At 35.4% G+C, this 21,611-nt stretch overlaps 1 protein-coding gene across 1 annotated transcript in view; it reads left to right on the forward strand.

Moving 5' to 3' along the window:
• The window catches only part of LOC126973010 (uncharacterized), a 158,009-nt gene that overhangs the window by 97,069 nt on the left and 39,329 nt on the right, over positions 1-21,611 (forward strand). The window contains exons 4-5 of the mRNA XM_050820135.1: positions 11,707-11,808; positions 13,664-13,772. Coding sequence (XP_050676092.1) covers positions 11,707-11,808; positions 13,664-13,772 — 211 coding nt within the window. The remainder of the gene's footprint in view (positions 1-11,706; positions 11,809-13,663; positions 13,773-21,611) is intronic.

Genomic DNA, 21,611 nt, shown 5'->3' on the forward strand with positions numbered 1-21,611 from the left:
ATCACGGTGGCGCAACCAGTCGCAGCTTACAAAAAAATATGCATATGTATATATATATATATATATATATATAGGGGTTACTTACCTGGTGTCCGTTTGGTTGCACAACCAATTTTGTGGCACGACCAGCTCGGACGCGTCATGACGTAGCCCTAAGTATGAAAATTTTAATAGGACTAATAAATTAAACTAATAGGAGGTCCGAATTTGACCCCGGTCTTCTGCTTTCCGGATCACCCATTGTCCCATTTGAGCTGTTTCCCATTAAAACACGGATAAAACTACATTTTTTTAAATTGAAACCTAGCTAGATTGATTTCCCGTCCCCGAAACTACCTGTATACTAAATTTCATTAAAATCGTTGGAGCCATTTCCGGAATTCAGATTATATATATATTTATATACAAGAATTGCTCGTTTAAAGATTTCATTAGTAAATAGTTAATAATTGAACTTTATGAGTATCAGTATCAATGTGGTAGTAAAAATGAAATTATTGTCTCTTATCGGAACGTTTAAATGCAATGTAGTTATATCTTTTCAATGTCTACTTGCCTAGAAGTCAACACTATTTCAAGAAAATTTTAATATTTATTTGATTTATATTATTACAAAGACCCTAACTTGAGCGAATACTACAAGTGTTTTGATAATATGATACTTTAAGCTGAAAGAGACTTATAACTAATAGATTCGTGGCAATCCTAATGCGATATCTCGTAAGTCCAATCGTTTGTAATAAAAAAATATTGATATCTTTTAAACGGTTTTGTATAACTGATGAATGCTATAACGACCAACAGACGATATCATCCTTAGGATAGATAGATTACAATAATAATAATGAAATTTTATTTCATGTATTTGCCCACATAAATCAAAAATCACAATATACGATTAAAATTAAAATCAACATTAGGTACAATTAAAATTAAGTTAAAATCAAAATGCAAAATTAAATTTAAAATCAACATTAAACATAAATTTAAACTAAAATCAAATTCAAAATTGAAATTAAAATCAAAATGTAAAATTCAAACATTAATTAATTTTAACATTAACATTACAATAAAGGCTTTATTTATTTTTAATAAAAACACAGAATACTTATTACTAATCCTATCCTAATTTTACATATAGTCATCTAAGTTTGAATGAAACCCTCCGCGGGTGAAGGCCTCCAAGGAGCAGGAGCCCTGAGTATATTGCAACCAGTTCGTTCCAGTCGTTTTTATTATGCCCTCGGTCTTCCTTTGAGGCGATTGGCTCTTGGGCCTCTACACCTTGTCACTCCTATAGTCCAGCGTTCATCCGACAGTCGTTCCTTGTCAATAAATATATAAATAACTTATATAGATAGTAAATAACTTAAAAACAGGTACTAGATCTAGTTTCTCGTGTTATAGTAATAAAATAATATACTTTAAGCAAAGTGGTACGGATTATTAGCATATACTATGTTATATAAATGATTTAAGTTTTCTTTAGTGTGAATTCCGCTTTTTATATTTGTTTTTAAAACAATTCGACACGTGTTTCGCCTCTACACGAGGCATCCTCAGGACGTGTCTGACGTTGTCTCGCCAAAATCTGGCACGAGACTGAAAAACACGTGTCGAATTGTTTTAAAAACAAATATAAAAAAGCGGAATTAACACTAAAGAAAACTTAAATCATTTGTATAATTATGGATTTCCGCAAAGTAACGCCTAATTCAATAAATATACTACGTTTTCACAAGTATACAGAGATTGAAAAGCCAGAATATTTCTTCCTTTATTTTATCTCGTAGAGTCTAGACAGTCAATAGACATATGGCCACATAGCAAAATATGTACGTCCTGATGTTATTAAAATAACTTACACTATTCTGGCCATAGTTACAATAATGTGCCAACTTATATTTTTAATAGCATATGCAGCAAAACTAGATACCTATATAATCAGTCAGTGTGTGAGCCCTACTGAAGCTTTTATTGAACGGGAAACTTAAAAAGTATTTATTATTTATATTATTTATTAAGTATTTACAAATTACTATTTCTCGTCGTTTATAAGGTCCTTTAATGTTTGGTGTAAAAATCCGTAATAACTTTGTTTTTTACTGTTTAAATGTTAATTCAATCGTCTTAAATCAACACACTATCAACTTTTTATAGGGCATTGAGATTCTCGTCACCAATATTTGCACGTTACTTAACTATAAAATACAATCAACAATTATTATCAAAAAACAATAAAATGTCAAAGCCTAACAAATAATTGCCTACCAAAAAATATGAGTCGTTGAATATTAAAAGCAATAGGGGACCGAGAAGAGAACCCAGCGGAACACCTATTCTTATGGATTAACCTGAAGACCGTTTGCCTTTGGGACATTTTGTGGACTTTGGCTACAACGAAACCAATAAATAATCATGGAGTGAATATTTTCTCACAATTTATTCCACTACCACCACACAAATTATTAAACTACACCATGTATTAAAACAACCGACAATCACAAAAATTACAGTTTAACCTACTCTCAGAGTGTTTCAATTTCAAATACCGTAATTGTTTTTTAAATTACTGTAGCAGTTTAACCGACTCCAATCGGCTGGATAATTGGAATTGCGCAGAGATGTGGGATTTCTCTTTCTACTATACAGGTTGGTTTTTTGAGAAGGGCGGTGATGGCCAAGTCAGAAACTACGAGTATTAGAGAAAAGTCGTTAATCATGCTCTCGATTTATAAGAAAACAATAACTGCATATTTAGTTTTTTAAAATTTCTTGAACTTTTGACGGAAATCGACGCAAACGATTTTTCAAAAAAAAAAATACAACCTGTATTATTGGATCAATGGACTTTGTTGCTGATAAGGATCAAACTTTGGAAAGACACGTTTCGCTAAAAATGATAGGAAATATAAAAAATTTACAAATTGCTTTTCACAACTCACTTTTACCTACCTAATAAGTTGCTCAAAATAGTTTCCGTTGATTCAAAGGCTTTTGTTTAAACTTCTCTGTAATGACCTCACTGCATTGGATACCATGACAGGATTTATCCTCGATAGAATATCAACAAAAAAAGTAAGATCTCTTTTTGAATTTTTTTTGAAAATTCATTCGGGTCGATTTCTGTCAAAAGTTAAAAGAAATTATAAAAAACTAAATATGCAGTTATTGTTTTCTTATAAATCAAGGACATGAATCGTTTTACGACTTTTCACTAAGACACGTAGTTTCTGACTTGGCCATCACGGCTCAAATAACCACCCTGTTTAAATTATGGGGAGTAGTAGCAAATAGTTCAGGCTCGGCCTGTGTTCAATATACAATTTTTATCGAAAGGAGCTATTTATTAAGCAAGTTCAAGGTAATGACAGAAGAATCAGCTGACTTCGACCACCATCTTATATCACATTAAAATAAGATAATTACAGCTCGTAAGAAACTTTTAGCCAAATTCACTATTCCTAATAAGGTTTTTTTGAACTACAATCTGCCCCTTATAAATAAGTTGTTCTTAAAAGGAACGTTTAAAATTACAAGACAGTGTCTTACCACTTCTCCATTGAAACTTAATCCGCATTTATAACGAGGTTGTATAACTGGGATTTGAGATGAAATAAAGCTGATTGTTTATCACATGTGCACATTAGCACAATATTTGCATTCGGCTAAATTATTATCAATGCAAATAATATTTATTTATAGTTATCTCTTTGCTAATAAATTATTCGGATAACTAATGAACTACAATACAGTATTAAATGGTTTTTGATTAATTTAACTTTCTATTAAATTTCATTAAATTAGGTATATTATTATCAAAGGTCCAGATAATTTTACCTTGGAAACGATGGGCGGATAATTAACGTACCCCGGGTACAAAATTGAGCACAATTTTTTGCTTCATGCCAGGGTATGTGTGTACGTTAGGGAGGATATCTGCTGTCGCCGTCTCGGCAATTTTGAGGGTAGGGACCTGTCCACTCTCTGGCTCCGCGTAGATTTAGAGGACCGCGTCCGCATCTATGCGTGTGTCTACAGGTCCCATAGTGGTAACGCAGAAACCGATCATCTCATGGGCTGCTTTCAAGCGGCAATTGACGACGTACTTGCACAGATCCCCTCCGCTGAAATCGTAGTCTTGGGTGATTTCAACGGGCACAATGCCGAATGGCTTGGATCACGTACCACAGACTACGCAGGGCGATCTGTGCATAATTTTGCATTATGGTATGGTCTGTCCCAATTGGTTGAGTCGCCAACGCAGGTCCCGGATGTGGATAGCCTCATGCCGTCCTTATTGGATCTTCTGCTGACTACACATCCGGATGGTTACCAGGTCTTTGTCGATGCCCCTCTCGGAACGTCCGACCATTGCCTGGTCAGGAATGTAGTGCCTATCCGACGCCAACGTCACAGACCACCAGCGACCCGCCGCGTTTGGCACTACAAGTCAGCAGATTGGGATAGGATGCGTTACTTTTTTGCATCCTACCCTTGGGGTAGGGTTTGTTTCCCTTCGGATGATCCTAGTGCCTGCGCCGTTGCAGTAGCCGATGTGATCCTACAGGATATGGATATTTTTATACCGAACTCTGTAGTAGGTGGCAGATCACAGCCCTGGTTCGATGCGTCAGTTAAAGCAGCATTTGAATGCAAAAAACAGGCGTATCGAACTTGGGTTGCGGCGCTGAGCACAAAGGATCCAAACTGCACAGTTCTTAAGAGGAAATATAGACGGATATTGCTCGAACCCGAAGCCCGTGAACACTAGAGTGCCCCAAGGCTGTGTGCTGTCTCCCACGCTGTTTCTTCTGCATATCAATGATATGTTGGACACCTCCAACATTCATTGCTATGCAGACGACAGCACTGGTGATGCCATATACACGGGCCATGCAGGTCTCTCTCGGGAAATCGTCGACCAGTGCCGGGAGAAACTTGTCTTCTATCGAGTCCTCTCTTGAGAAGGTCACAGAATGGGGAAAATTGAACCTTGTCCAATTTAACCCCCAGAAGACTCAAGTTTGCGCGTTTACCACTAAAAAAACCCCATTTGTCGTATCACCACTCTTCGACAACACTTCCCTCAAAGCCTCGCCTAGTATCGGAATACTGGGTCTCGAAATCTCGAGCGATTGCCAATTTCGTGGTCAACTGGAAGGCAAAGCCAAATTGGCTTCAAAGAAACTGGGCGTCATTAATAGAGCACGGCAATACTTCAAGCCGGCCCACATACTAGCGCTCTACAAAGCGAAACAAACACATGGAGTATTGCTGTCATCTCTGGTCTGGCGCACCCCAGTATCAGCTCGATCCATTTGACCGCGTGCAACGCAGAGCAGCTCGAATTGGCGGGGACCCAGTGCTCTGTGAACGGCTGGATCACTTGGCGTTGCGTAGAGACGTCGCTTCATTGTGTGTTTTCCACTGCATTTATCGCGGGGAGTGTTCCGAATAGCTGTTTTACCTGATTCCTGCCGCCGAATTCCACCTTCGCAAGACACGCCACAAGTTAGGATATCATCCTCACCATCTGGATGTGTGGCGGTCCTCCACAGTGCGGTTTTCAAGGAGCTTTCTTCCACGTACTACAAAGTCGTGGAATGAGCTTCCTTGTGCGGTGTTTCAGGGACGATACGACATGGGTACCTTCAAAAAAAGCGCGTACACCTTCCTTAAAGGCCGGCAACGCTCCTGTGATTCCTCTGGTGTTGCAAGAGATTGTGGGCGGCGGTGATCACTTAACAACAGGTGACCCGTACGCTCGTTTGTCCTCCTATTCCATAAAAAAAAAAAAAAAAAACAAATTAGATTACGAAGAGTGTCATAAAACGGTAAAGTGCTCTAATCCTATAAACTCTTATTTTGGAAAGAGACTTCTGTCACATACAATTAAGAAGTATAACTTATTCTACTTTCAGGCCTTTTAATATTTGCTTGTGTCAGAAGAAACAATCGCTTTAATTCCAAAGATTTAATCAAGAAGATGGTTTGTCCCTGATAATATTCTGATTGAGTATATTGAATAAGCTGGATATCTTATTGACGGGTTGTCTTAGATTTGACGAAACCGATACGCGCGCTGTCGAAGCCGCTGTAGATAAACTAGGTTCAAATAGATAGTTGTTTGAAGAAGTTGTGGCAAAGCTCCAAAAGTATAACAGTCTATCTCAATTTGTTACAATCAATGAAATATTAGATATAGGCTTTCAGAGGTAGTTATAGCTTCAGGCCTTAATTCCGTCACAGCCTACTAATTACGGTATCAATATTTACGCCTTGGCTGCTGTGACACCGGTACTGGCGTGAATTATTGTAGTTATAATTACGCTTATAACTGCGACCATAATTATTCTACGAATCTTAAAATAATGCCAATAATGCCAAAGTCTGATTTTTGCGGAAATGACCATTATTTGGATGTGGCACGTAGTGTAAAGAAGTTTAACTTACTTCATAAGAGTAGAAACTTGATACACATTTCCACCATTTTTTTACCAATAATATGGCTTAAACCTTCCTTGATAACCTATCACTGAAAATGGATAATTATCAATTGGATGGACATTACTCTGCTGACGTGAAAAGCTTTGAGAATAATCTCGGCTTCATAAAATATTGCTCGATAGTTATTTCCCGTCAGTAAATAAAAAAAAATCTGTGGTCTCCCTTTGTGTCTCATTTAATAAGTTGTTTTGAATTTACGACCTTTATTTTTAAAGTCTTGTTTGAATAATGAACAGTGCATCTCTGAAAATAATTATTTAAAAAATATCATCATCATCAGCCGGAAGACGTCTATTGCTGGACAAAAGCCTCCCCCAGCCTCTCCACGACGATCGGTCCTGCGCTGCTCTCATCCAACGTATTCCGGCGATATACAACAAATACAAACACTGCGTCTTCTGGTACGTGGTCGCCATTCGAATACTTTTCTACTCCACCAGCCATCTGTCTATCGAACTATGTGCCCTGCCCACTGCCACTTCAGTTTCGCAATCACTTGGGCTATGTTAATGACTTTGATTCTTCTACGGATCACCTCATTTCTGATTTCATCTCGCAGGGAAACTCTGAGCATAGCCCTATTCATTGGCCTCTGAGCGACCATGAGCTTTCTCATCAGGCCCATAAAAAAATATTAAAGGGAAAAATAATTATCACTCACCGATAATATGAAAATCCGACTTTATGTGTCCTGCTAGTGTCACTTCCATCATGTTAAGAAGAGCTAGTGCATCCGCAAGTTGGCTGTAATTCGACCATACTAGCCACACATCTAACATATTATTTATACCCTGATTTCTCTCTCTATTTTAAAGGCTTTCTATTACGTAATATTAACTGGAAGTTTCAAATGTTGCAACAGAGTGAGGGCGGTGGTAATTACTATACATTAGATGACCGGTACGCTCGTTTGTCTTCCATTTTCATAAGAAAAATCATGAATCTATTCAAGATCGCTTGCCAGCGTATTCTAGTGCTATTAATCTTCGTATCTTTTAGCTAAATTTACTCGTATGATATATTTTCCAGTGATTTCTGCCGAGTGTTTCAAAGTAGTTAAAGATCCTTTTCTTTTGAAATGACGTAACGTAACCAATTTCTTCCCGGCTCAGGCAAATGACCGAAAGGTATCTTATATCACAATGATTGATCGGGGATCTGTGAGGAATGAATATGTCACCGTAGATAGATATTGGGCATCTCCAACTGAAATATGTAGGTATGTAGATATATTAAATACACACGATGTTTAAATTGATGAAAAGTATGTAGTAACCAAGGATTGATTGAAATAAGTAAACTATTGTTTTTGTACATAATTTTTCTAATATTATGAACTAAAGCTTCTTTGGCCACACTGAGCACCTCTTTTTGTCGGGATTGAATGACACTGAGTTGTCACGCTGGGCAATGTAACACTCGTAAGTAATTCAGCGTAACTAAGCTTACTTTACTCGCCCGGTGCTCGACCGGCGCCCGCTTTCGCCCGCACTCGCACCACACGCCGATTACACCCGAGCTTAGACGAATAACTAACTTCGTACACGCTTCTTGTACTTGACGTTCTCGACTACGACACATTATGGACAAGCAGTGCTTGTGTGAAATTCTGAAGCAAGAAATATTGGATTTGGTTCACACATGATTTACAGTAAAATAATATTAAACAAAAAAGATGTAGGCGTGATTTAGGTTATGTATGATCAATATAGGCTTCTTGTTGCCCAGTCACGTTATGTTATTCATGACTGATGTATTCGCCCTTAGAATTAATCCATCATCCGTTTATCATATTCAACATGCTCGATACAAACAAACTCTAAATAAAACTTTTATCGTATTCATCTGAGAATTCACTCACAGTCTGAGACATTTTTTTTGTTTTAAAGACCCCTTCATAAAGGTATTCGCAATTTAAAATAAGCATATGAGGCATTTACTTTCTCAAATATCAATAGAAATCGAATTATATTTGATGATTTCACAACGGCGCCTACTTCTACCTCTACCTTCTACCGTGAAGCAGTAATTTGTAAGCATTACTAGTTTTCTGTCTAAAGGGCGCTGTAGCTAGTGAAATTACTGGGAAAATGAGACATTACATGTTATGTCACAAGGTGACGAGCGCAGTTGTAGGAGGCTCCTTTGCACAGGATGCCGGCTAGATTATGGGTACCACAACGGTGCTGTGAAGCAGTAATGTGTAAACATTACTGTGTTTCGGTTTGAAGGGCGCCGTAGCTAGTAAAATTACTTGCCAAATGTCTAAGGGTGACGAGCGCAATTGTTGTGCCGCTCAGAATATTTGGGTTTTTCAAGAATCCTGAGTGGCGCTGCAGTGTAATGGGCAGGGCGTATCAATTACCATCAGCTGAACGTCCTGCTCGTCTTGTCCCTTATTATCATAAAAAAAATCTAACCGTTTTTGAAGAGTTTAATAACTGTTGATCACGTACTATAAGAAGGTCTGAAAAGGTCGTGCTTAAAGGTAGGTCAGGTTTCATGGATTTTGATAAAACATGGGTTAACTGACAATTAATATGATGCTGTGCGTATGGTGGGTTTTTTTTTCTTAATGGAATAGGAGGACAAACGAGCGTACGGGTCACCTGGTGTTAAGTGATCACCGACGCCCACATTCTCTTGCAACACCAGAGGAATCACAAGAGCGTTGCCGGCCTTTAAGGAAGGTGTACGCGCTTTTTTGAAGGTACCCATGTCGTATCGTCCCGGAAACACCGCACAAGGAAGCTCATTCCACAGCTTAGTAGTACGAGGAAGAAAGCTCCTTGAAAACCGCACTGTGGAGGACCGCCACACATCCAGATGGTGGGGATGATACCCTAATTTGTGGCGTGTCGTGCGAAAGTGGAGTTGGAGGGGCATCTATTTGGATTTTGATTGGATTCTGTCAAGAACTGATGAGATTAAAAAAATAAATTGAGAGAGAGTGACTGGAATGATCTATTCCATTTTAACGCAAGACTTCATACAGCAGCTTTAAATACCGTATTAACTCTAGAGAATCTACATTAAAATCAAATCAAAATCTTTTTAATCATTTAGGTCAAGGAAATGACTCTTATGAATATCAAAAGTTCTCTTCTCTTTTAATATTTACTGCCACTTCGGAAAGGATTGAGCTTTAATGAGAAGTAGTGGCAAGAATCTTGCCACTCTCAATCAATTGGCATGAAATAGTGGCCTATTTTAAATAAATATTTACAGCTTCATCTTTATACTAAATGCCTAAAACGAGTAGATCAAAAAAAGTAAATTATAACGTAATATCAAGAGTTATTGAGTACAGTTGCATATATCCACACACACTGTAAATAAATCAAGGTATTTTGCGAATTTTTTTTACTAGCGATTATAAAAAATATGATAACTTTAATTTTAAAATGTTAAGTTTCTGGTAACAGGATAATCCTGCCACTGCAAGCAGCGCCCGATCACGAGCATGACGCATAAAAGCAGAAACTCCGACTGCAATACTCGCCGGACCCCCGACTCCCATGCTTTTCGCGATTTGATTTTTTTTAACATAATAAATTATTTTAGTTTAACATGGGAAAAATTATAGAAATCGAGAGTAAAAAATTTAATTAAATCAATAAATTAACTTAAAATGTTTCCGAGAATTAAATATATCAAAAACATACTTGATATAAAACATACCCAGAAAAAAGGACTCAGTTAGCTTCTTTATCTAGTCACAACTCTAACGAGCCATTCCGCGACTTTCCAAGTGCAAACTTGTGTTCACTTTATTGAGAATTATTTCCGAATTACTTTAATATAGATGTTACCGAGTAATACACAGTGGTGGTTTAGCTTCTATATATATAATATATCGACATTTTCTTCCTCGTCACAAATGATAGTATAGACCAATGTCGATAATTTTTGATACCAAAAAGTGAAGAAGACCATTTATAAATAGATTCTTAAATCTATTTATAAATGATAACAGAAGACACACCAACTTTTTGAAAAAAACTGATATTTTGACGAGTGAATTAACGATTGAAAATAAGGGTTCTTTTTCGATATTACGTGGGTGACACTGAAAGTTTTTAGAACTGGCCAGTTAGAAAGACTTTTTTTTAATTTTAATTTAAGAACTCTTTGGTAATCTAATGTGGTAATATTGTAGTCATTTGTCATTTGTTTTTGTGAATTGCTGGCAAATCTAAAACTCTTGTTACATGTGAAAATGAACCTAACGCGAGAAAATTTTCGGTCAATGATTTATTATGCCTTTCGTTGTGGGCTTACTCAAAAACAAAGCTATGATAGGCTGTGATTAACATTTCTTAATGAAGCCCCATCTCGTGCCACTATTTACAATTGGTTTAACGAGTTTATACGTGGACGTAGCAATCGCAAAAAATTAATATTTCAATTCAAATAAATTACACTGTATTTGGGACACAAAAATGGAAATTTTCACCAAATTTCGTGAATAAATTATTGCTATTGCATATTGCAACCACAAACTTGGTTTTTGAATTTTTCACTTAAATTTAAAGGTTAATTGAAAAAATTGTATATTCAAAAGTTGTAGATATCTTTATTACGTACGACTTTGCGATTTGCCTTTTTTACATAGGACTTGCAGTTTTGCCGGAGATAAACCACTTTTTCACTTCCCGACCTCAGATCGCCCATAGTTTATTTTTCCTTTCATTTTATTATATTCTCTTCAGTTTCTGATGGGTTTCATGCTACTATATTTATTATTTTTTTTTTCACTCTTTATCATTTTCAAAGGCTTCAGCACTGCTCTAATGAAAAAGATAAAATTAGCATTTTATTATAATTGCATGTATGACAAGTGAAACAATTTACTATTTTTTTGGGAAAATTGAGCTAAACGAGGTAATTAATTATTAAAATTGTTGTTGCAATAATTGTGTACTGTAGGTTGCGGTATGAAGTTAAGGCGCGAACAAGAGGATTGATAAAGCGAACAAGTGCACTAACCTTGCTGGTGGTATGCTCGTGCGCAGATGCAGCTTCAATCTCTCTTGTCCGGTAATTGTAAGTTTCCTTCACAGTACCCTAAAGGTAAAAGTCGAAGGAAAATCACAGTTCACGGACAAGTTTACATTAAGACAAACATATTTTAAATAATTACTTAAAAATTTTCAAATTCAGCAATAACATTAAAAATATTGTTTTTGGTTTCAGGTGTCTTGGATAAGAAGAAAAGACTATCACCTCCTCACAGTTGGGCTGACTACATACAGCTCAGACCAGAGATTCCAGGCCATACATTTGCAACATTCAGAAGTTAGTTAAACTAAATATACAATTTTATATAAGTTTTGATTACATGAAATAAAAACGATCGCTACGAAGAAGCATAACTAAAGATACTGGCTGCCTTTTCATCTTGCATAGCTAGGCTAATCCCTTGGCCAAAAAGGGTGCCAGCGATTGTTTCCAGTAGCTCTATTGAAACGCTTAGATAGTACTTTGTACGTTCTCACCCCCATAGGTCGAATGTAAAACTCACTGAGACTGACACATCTGTGACAATTGCTGTCTTCGACAGTTGAGGCAGGAGACCCAGTACTAATTGAAGTACCTTGAATATTAAAGATCCAGTACTACCCAGCGATTGCTTGGCGACAACGAAGTGACGTCACTTCATTGTACTTTAACTTCTCTCGCCTTTATCTGAGTGTTCTGAAGACTTGCTTGACCTGATCCCTGCATTCGAATTCCAGTATCACACTACACATCATTAGCTACAATATTTTTATCACCATTTGGATTTATGGAGTTTTAGCTGAGGTTTTCATGGAACCTTACAATGTTGGCCTTCTTAGTGAGGTATTTTTAAATACGCCATATAAATACGCAATGGGTACCTACATAAGCAACGAACACACCCACCTTAAAGGCCAGTAATACTTTGATTTAATAAGAGCGGCGGCTGTAATCACTTATCGCGAAGGTACTCTCGTTTGCCCTCCACTTCCTTAAAACTAGCAAATAAAAATATAAACGCTTTCCTAAATACATCAATACAATAAACACATACAATAGGTACAATCCTTAAATCAAGGTCCAGTAAACACTGGGATACGTTCGTGTATTGAATATTTGATACAATATTAGGTTTACCTATGAAATTGCCGTTTTGTATGAAAAAAAAACAATTTTTTTCATGTATTTTATATTTGTATTAATCGAAGTAATCACCCATGGAATCAATGCATCTTTGCCAACGCAGTGGCAGTTTATTGCTGCCCTTCTTAAAGAAATCATCTGGACGGGAGGCAACAAATTCTTCAAAAGCATTTTGTACTGCCTCTCGGGCATTGATTTTCGCGCTGGCGATCATTGAGTTCGTGCACCCATTTGTCAAACTTTATTACCTTTCAAACTTTATTTGACGCAAATGGACCAATATTGTTTTGATGCTAACGATGAAAGCTGCTGCTAATTCTGCCGTAGATTGTGTATCATCAGCTTCCACAATCGCCCTTAATTCGTCATTGTTGACCAAAGTCTTCGGACGACCGCGAGGTTCATTTTTCAGGTCGAAATTTCCAGGACGGAAGCGGGAAAACCAATAACAGGTGGTGCGTTAGTTTGTAGTGTTAACTACGTAAACGTCGTTGATGTTGCTTACCGCTTGTGCCGCGTTGCTGCCACGACGGTACTCATATTCCATAATTACTCGAATTTTCAACGTATCCATGATGACGAAAAATATTGAAATGCGATGAAAATGTATAACACTAATCAATAAACAAATGACTACTTTTGGAAAAAGAATTCCATGTTTATAAAATAAAATTAATCTGAAACTAGAATTCTTAGCCAAACAAAAATTATTTTGATTTGAAATGGCCAGTACTGCAGAACGGCAATTTCATAGTTAAAGACCTATTATATGATAATATATATACCAAATTAATAAATTTATATAGAATAATATTTATCTAATACCACAAAATCGCGTAAAAACATAAAATATCGTAAGAAAAATGTTACGCCCAGATGTGATTCACTGTTGGCACTATGATATTCTTAAGTCCATATTGGAATGCCTACTATATAAATTTTATCTAAAATAGAGCATTTAATAAAGCTCAAAGTGTACTTCCAAATGGTAAACCATAAACTTTTTCAGGACTGGACCCTCAAAGTTCGCTTCGTACAAAAAAGGGACGCTGGTATTTACGAGTGCCAGGTTTCAAGTCACCCTCCCTCCAGTATATTTCTACATTTAGATGTTGTGGGTAAGTGTGAGTGCCTAGTACTTTTATATTGAATATGAATATATTTTTTATATGTATAACTTAAATAAGAAATATTCAATTTTATCTCCATCACTTTAAAGACGCCCAATTTATTTAAAAATATGCACCAGTTATTTCAGTGACCACTGACCCCAGAGCAAACAATCAAGCCTTAAAGGCATAAAAGGCATTTATTTTCTCAAAATTGATTCCTTTAGAATTATTTTTGATGTCATTTCTAATAACTACTAGATACTACTAGCGCTTCGAAAACAAATGACGCTCTGAGAGAGAAGATGTGGCGCAAGAAACTCTCCCAGCATTCTTTTTTGCGCTCTTTTCAATAAAAATATACAATATTGTACAGTCATTTCTATCGCTATAAAATAATCACAATATAGTCCCAGGCTGTCCGATCATTTAGATATTCAGCAGTGGAGTAATAGGATTTACGACAGAGCCATTTTTTTATAAAACATTTAAATTTATTTATAGATAATGCCTGAACAGTGGCTGGGACTTTATTATAGAAGTGTATACATTTACCCTTAAAGCTATTATGTATCTTATGAAGCCCTTTCAATTATAAGTCCTTTTGATGCTAATTTAAGAATAAAGGATATAAAGAATATACTATAAAAAAAAACTAAATAAGACACGCCATAATAGCAAGCTTAACTCAAAAGTATGTAGTAAATTATTTGTAAATATGTGTAGTTTGAGTAAATTTTATAACGATAATATATTTTAAATCGAATTAAAATAGTAGAATTTACAACGAGTGCACAAAACGAACCATTTTTATCCTTCGGCTCGGGCTGATAGCAATGTCGAGGATAAAATGGTTTTGTGGACGAGTTATAAACTCTGCTTTTCATTTCAATTGCGAGGAAATAATGCAGTAATATAACATGGACATTTTTAACAATTTTACCAAATTTGAAGAAATTAATAAACGCACGAAAAAACAAGACCTGTTTTCCGCCGCTTTTTTTAATCTTACTACATTGATATTAGGCTTGGACTCCAGACCTATAAAGCCTACTATTAAATTAATTTTGTAATATACATATTTTTAATTAATAAAATAACCTACCGTATTTTATTTTAATAAAACACTTTTAAAGGATTAAAACGCGTGTAAATTAACGGTTTTACATTAGATGTTTGCGTAAAAGTTACATTTTTATTTCTATTTTAGTTAACCCGACGTTTTAAGACCTTTCCAGATCTCGTTTTCAGGGGAACTGCAGATGATATAACTTTTACGCAAACATCTAATGTAAAACCGTTACAATTACACGCGTTTTAATCCTTTAAAAGTGTTTTATTTAAATGTGTAACACTCGCGTTAATCAAAGAAAATACTACCGTATTTTAATTTTAATATCTTTTATGTCTTAAAAAACACATGAGGCAAATAAATTTAACTAAATATTATAAAATAACAAATTCTATCTCTGAACTTATTATTGTGTTTGGCTGTATGGCTCATTTTCTTTGCCTTAATATAGATACATTTATGAGTAGATACGTTTATGCACTTGTGCACAAAAATCGATTTTGTGCAGCCTATATCTTGCACTAATAAGCAGTTTCAGAGCATGAGAAGTGAAAAGTATATTTTACCGGTATTTTTCACAGCGACGCCTTTTTCTGCTGTGAAACATTAATTTATGAAAATTCGGGACGAGACGAAAAGGACGTTCAGCTGATGTTAATTGATACGCCCTGCCCATTACACTGCAGTGCCACTGAGGATTCTTGAAAAACCACAAAAAATTTGAGCGGCACTACAATTGCGCTCGTCATCGTGAGACATAAAATGTTAAGTCTCATTTGCCCAGTAATTTCACTAGCTGCGGCGCCCTTCAGACCGAAATACAATAATGTTTACACATTACTGCTTCACGGCAGAAATAGACACCGTTGTGGTACCCATAATCTTTAATAAATAATCTACACAATCCATAATAATTATGTGCAAGAAATATATATCGGTTTGCGGTTCATCTAACCATAATTTAATATTATTTTCAAATGTTAAGTTCAGCTTGCTATAAAAGCGGCTTTTATAATTCCATGAACATTAGACTCAAATTATTTAAATCTGAATTTAAATAAAAAAATAGTGTGAATACTAATAATTTTAAATACTAAGATTAAGGATTGGTCTCCGCTGCGCTCCAACTAGACACCGCACTACCTAAGAATGCTTTTTTATTGCGGCTACTATTAGATTATTAGATGCTTGTATGTGTGGCAACTTGACACTCAATGGTATCTATCAAATTTTGTAACAAATGCTTCGTGTTATTTTACATTGAAATTAATAAAATACAAAATACTTACTGATGATATGTGATTTCAGTGTCCTTCTTATATCTTGTAGTATTATTTTAACAAAGTTTTACTACGCAAATCGGCATTTTAGTTTCAATTATTAGTGAATTTTAACAGAAAATGTGGCACGACAACGTCACATATTGTTCGAGACTGACTCGAATACGCCCACGTAGTAGTAGCAGAAGTAGTTGCCGCACGTTGCGACTACACCTGCGGTATCTAGTTAGAGCGCAGTGGAAACCAAACTTTAATCTATACATATAATTTACGGTTGCAGTGTCATTTTGCATTTACAACAATTATAATTTTATTTTTGCCTGTTTCTCTGTTTGTTGATGTTATATTATTATCTTTTAATTTCAAAAAATAAACAGCTGTAAAAATATTTGCTTCGTAAACGATCATTTGATTGGCTTAGGTAAAATCACAAGCAATCTATCGTTTAATATTATAAGATCGCACTTATTCCTCCGTTTCCTCTATTCGTTCTCTATTATTATTACTCCGTTTATTCGCTAAACGCATGATCACATTGTGGTAATTTTTGAACTGAATGAACTTAACACTAAGTCTAGAGTTTGCTTGCTTAGACTTTGCACAGACTAATCTAAAGAGTTAAGTCGAAGCCCGTCTTTATAAACATCGCGTGGGCAAATGAGACTTGACATGTTATGTCTCAAGGTAACGAGCGCAGTTGTAGTGCCTCTCAGAATTTTTGGGTTTTTCAATAATCCTGAGCTGCACTGCGTCGTAATGGGTAGGGCGTAGCAATTACCATCAGCTAAACGTCCTGCTCTCGTCCCTGATTTGCATTAAAAAAAAATTTGCATCATCATAACAACTGTTGTTCGGCGTATTACTATTCCCGTATAATACACGCATGGGCGTAGTTAGGTGTTTCTTACCTGTCATTGTTTTGTATGTCTTTATACAATTTTGCTGTCACCTAAATCTTTCAACGATTTCCATTTATTTCAATAAAACTAATGATGAGATAAATTTTGAATACTGTTATTATTTAATATAGTTTCAAATCTTAATCAATTTATCATTTTTTATAGTGATAAACCTCACTTTTAGGGTTAACTACACAAATTATAATTTTGTTTTCAAATTTAATTTGTGTAATTCATCCCAATTCACAATCACTTTAAAGTATAACAAATTGTTTAGATTTGAATGATCGACATCTCAAGTCAATTTCCTAATAATATGCAAATATTGGGGTTGAGCAGGTTATCAACTGTAAAGTAGATCCTGTAGATGAAGCCACAACCTGAGAGTTTAACATGGCATACAAGATTGTATCAACTATACGTCACTCGAACGGTTTGCTCAGTTGGAAAGAGCGCTCGCACAGAACGCGAGAGGTCGCGGGTTCGAGTTCCGCATCATTAATAAAATTTTTGTTTTCAGTTTTATTTTTATATTTTTTATTGTTAGAGTTTGTTTAGTACTAATCGACAATGTACTGTGTATAATGAATCGCGCGCTTGACCTTTCCATTGGGCTGTCTTAGCTTAAGCTCAGCATAATCTTAGCAGTCAAATGACTATAGGAACAGACATAAACTTATTTTGCCTACTACTAAATCGAGTTAGTAAGTTTTTTGTTGGGCGATGTGTATGCTTTTACAACAAGATCCCAGAAAATGTTAAAAACAAAAGTATTACGATATTCAAGAGAATTGTTAAAAAACATTTCTGTGGTAAAGCTTACTATAACATAAATGACTTTCCTAATGATTCCACAAATTGGGAATGGAGCGACCGCCATATTTCTTTTGTAAACTTATTTTTAGATAAAAAAAAAGCCCGCTGAGTCTGTTGCGCCCATTCTTCTCAGGCCTGAGGCATTCTTTTTAGAATGGTTGGTAGTTTTTGACTTTCAATAAGTGATGTCACATCCTATTTTGAATAAAAATATTTGAATTTGAATATAAACACCAAATCAAAGCTTGAACTCAGCTGAGTTTTACGTAAGTAAAGTCTGAGCAAAGTCTGAGTACGTTCTTTACATTGAGTTGTATAGAGGCTGAGGCCTATGATGGCGGACAAGCCCCGTATATAACGGCGTTACAATAAAACCTCCACATGAGTTCACAATAGTCCTCACAGTAAACATTAACTGACGACAAGAACAACAGACCTAAAGCGTTAATTTTAGAAGTTTTAATTAAGGTTTCCGATGAAATAATACTTGGCGTATGTTCTACTTTATGCCTACATAATTACATTAAGTTTTACACAGTGAATTAAATTAAACTTTCGTTTGAGACCTTCAATGAGTTTCTAGTGCTAAGATGACTTTCTTAATACCATGGTGACAATTTGAGTAAATATTTGCTAGGAAACTGCTTACTTTTGACTCTTATTAATTGCTAATTCGAAGGAATTTTAACCTCATAATAAAAATGAGCCCTTTTATAATTTATATATCTACAACATGAAATACATACTATAATTGATTGGCAGAAGTACGTATGATTTGATTTTTCAATTTTGAGTTTTTGATTTGAGTGTTAAATTGATTGGAACAAATAAAATTGAAATATTATATGCTTTTTGGAAAATCTAGGGACATTGTTAATAAAAGTTTGAGTAGAGATATATATTTTTTTTTATGTAAATTTAAGACGAGACGATCAGGACGTTTAGCTGATGGTAATTCATACGCCCTGCCCATTACAATGTAGTGCCGCTCAGGATTCTTAAAAAACCCAAAAATTCTGAGCGGCACTACAATTGCGCTCGTCACCTTGAGACTTAAGTTGTCAAGTCTCATTTGCCCAGTAATTTCACTAGCTACGGCACCCTTCAGACCGAAACACAATAATGCCACACATTACTACTTCACGGCAGAAATAGGCGCCGTCGTGCTATCCATAATCTAGCCGGCATCCTGTGCAATGGAGCCTCCCACTGGTAGAACGTAAGTAAAGTCTGAGTACCTACGCTCTATAGATCTCAGCCTATGATGGCGGAAAAGCCCCGTGTATGACGGCGCAACCAGTCACCGTGGTGTCCCAGTGAAATAAATCCTTAACTACAACAAGCGCCACCAGGCGACGCCAGCTGACAGAAGCAACAAAAAATCTCGATTCAGAAAAACGATGAAATGTAACAATGAAGGGCTAAAAAATAAAAAAAAATATATTATAAATCTTTTAAGTCCCATATGAATTTTACATCACTAATTCCAAATACTATGTTTAGTTTTTGAATGAATGAACAACATCAATCAAATCAAATTTATAAACAAAAACTTAATGACACTTTTCATCGACAAAAATAGCATCTACACCATTTAATTGCATTTCAACCATCCACATGTTTCTTCCTTTTGAAGCTTAGAATCGAGCACTTGTTGTGTCAAAGCCATTCAAATCATGTGTATCAATAGCTGTTGTATTTTCTAATGCTGAATTTTCAATAATTCCTATAGCCCATGGCTTAAATTCATAGTATATTTTATTAACTGTAATACGAAAATTATAATTTTATTCGAATAAATAAATTTCTGGTGATGGAATCCATTCGGAAATGGAAACACCCAAAATATAATACCGTATATACAATTTTTATTATTCTAAACAATTTATTTTTTATGGTTGTATAACCCTCGTTGCTGGGATTAATTCCTCCTCCTCGCGTCGTTTTCCTCATTACTGAGGGTCGTGATTCCCCCGCTGCATCAGTTTCTCCCGTACGATTCCCCTCCATCTGCTGCGATCCTTAGCCTTATGAAGGGCATCATGGAAGTTGGTGTTTAGAGTAAATTACACAACTTAAATTCGAAAAAAAAAATATTATTGATGCGGGTCTCGGATGCGGGACAACCTGAGAGTTGAAGAAGACATATCAAGATTTATGAACGTTACGTTACTCGAACGGTTGGCTCAGTGCAATAGCGCTCGTACGAGTTCATGAATTTTGTTTTCAAATATAATGTGTGTAATTTTTATTATTGTTTATTATAATTTTATATTAAATTATGCTGTACATAAATCGGGGTGAAGTTGTGATCGCACACCTGAATTTAATATTGGTCCGCTTCTAAGATTAATGGAAAAACACAACCAATTGAGTTCCTGTACAATAATCAAACCAACAGAGTATCCACTCCGAATATATAATATATACTAGCTGGTCCAGCAAACGTTGTATTGACATATAATAAAATAAAATAAAAAGCCTTTATTTTTGTTAACAAGTTTTACACAGAGTAGTTTCATGTGCCTAAAATTAATGTTTATTGTAATAAGTTTATTTTAATATCTATTGATTATCGGCAAACGGTAGTTCGGTTACAACTTGTCTTCCGACAAAGGCGAGGAGGCCTTTGTCGGAAGACAAGTTGTAATAAAGCTCTCCAGTCTTTTCTCATTTTTGCAGTGCGAGTCCATGTTGAACCCCCTATTTTCTTAACGTCATCCTCCCATCTCTTAGCCTGTCTTCCTCTATGTCTCTTTCCGTCTAAAGGGAACAATTCTGTGGTAAGTTTTGTATATTTTTCTTGCTTTTCTCCAATCATGAAAAGAAAAGACCGAGAAAAATAAATAGACATCAAAAGTAAAACCAAGTTTAAGAATGCATACACAACATACAAACAGCTGAAGTGGAGGTGGACATATGATGATGATGTATTGACATATAAAGTAATAAAAATAAATTCAATAATTAAAATTTTTGGGTATAAAAAATAGATGACGACTGATTCTCAGACCTACCAAATATATCGTAGATAATTTATTGTACTATATAATTATTATATTCGATTGCCATCTTGCGGATCTGTGGACGGAACACAATAATAAAATCGCAATACAAAAATAGGTGAAAATTTGAAGTTGTTTGTATTTTTAATGCTGAATCACAATAAAATAAAAAATAAAAAATATGTAAAAAAAAAATAATATGGGTATGGGGCTGACCCTTTTCATTTAAGGGTGTGAAAAATAGATATTGGCCGATTCTCACACACACAAACTTTCAAACAAATTGGTTTAGCCGTTTCGGAGGACTTTTGTAACAAACACCGGGACACGAGAATTTTATAATATACTAGCTGACCCAGCAAACGTTGTATTGCCGATATTGAAATCGCGATACAAAAGTAACTGTTGAATGTAGATGAGTGAAAATTTGAAGTTGTATGTATTTTTTAATGCTGACTCATAATCAAATAAATTTAAAACAAAATGTCAAAAAAATTAAAAAAAAAATTTGGCGTGACCCTTAACATTTAGGGGGATGAAAAATAGATGTTGTCCGATTCTCAGACTTACCCAATATGCATTCAAAATTTCATGAGAATCCGAACCGATTCGACCAATCGAAGGAGTTTAACTACAAACACCGCGACATGAGAATTTTATATATTAGATAAAATAATACCAACAGTTCTCAATCCAGAGCTCCGTACCGTAATGTTTCCTACAATTTACCTTTCCTGTTATTTAGAAAGCCTATCTGACATCCAAAATGTTTTACA

Source organism: Leptidea sinapis, chromosome 28, assembly GCF_905404315.1.
Source record: "Leptidea sinapis chromosome 28, ilLepSina1.1, whole genome shotgun sequence".
Lineage (NCBI taxonomy): Eukaryota > Metazoa > Arthropoda > Insecta > Lepidoptera > Pieridae > Leptidea > Leptidea sinapis.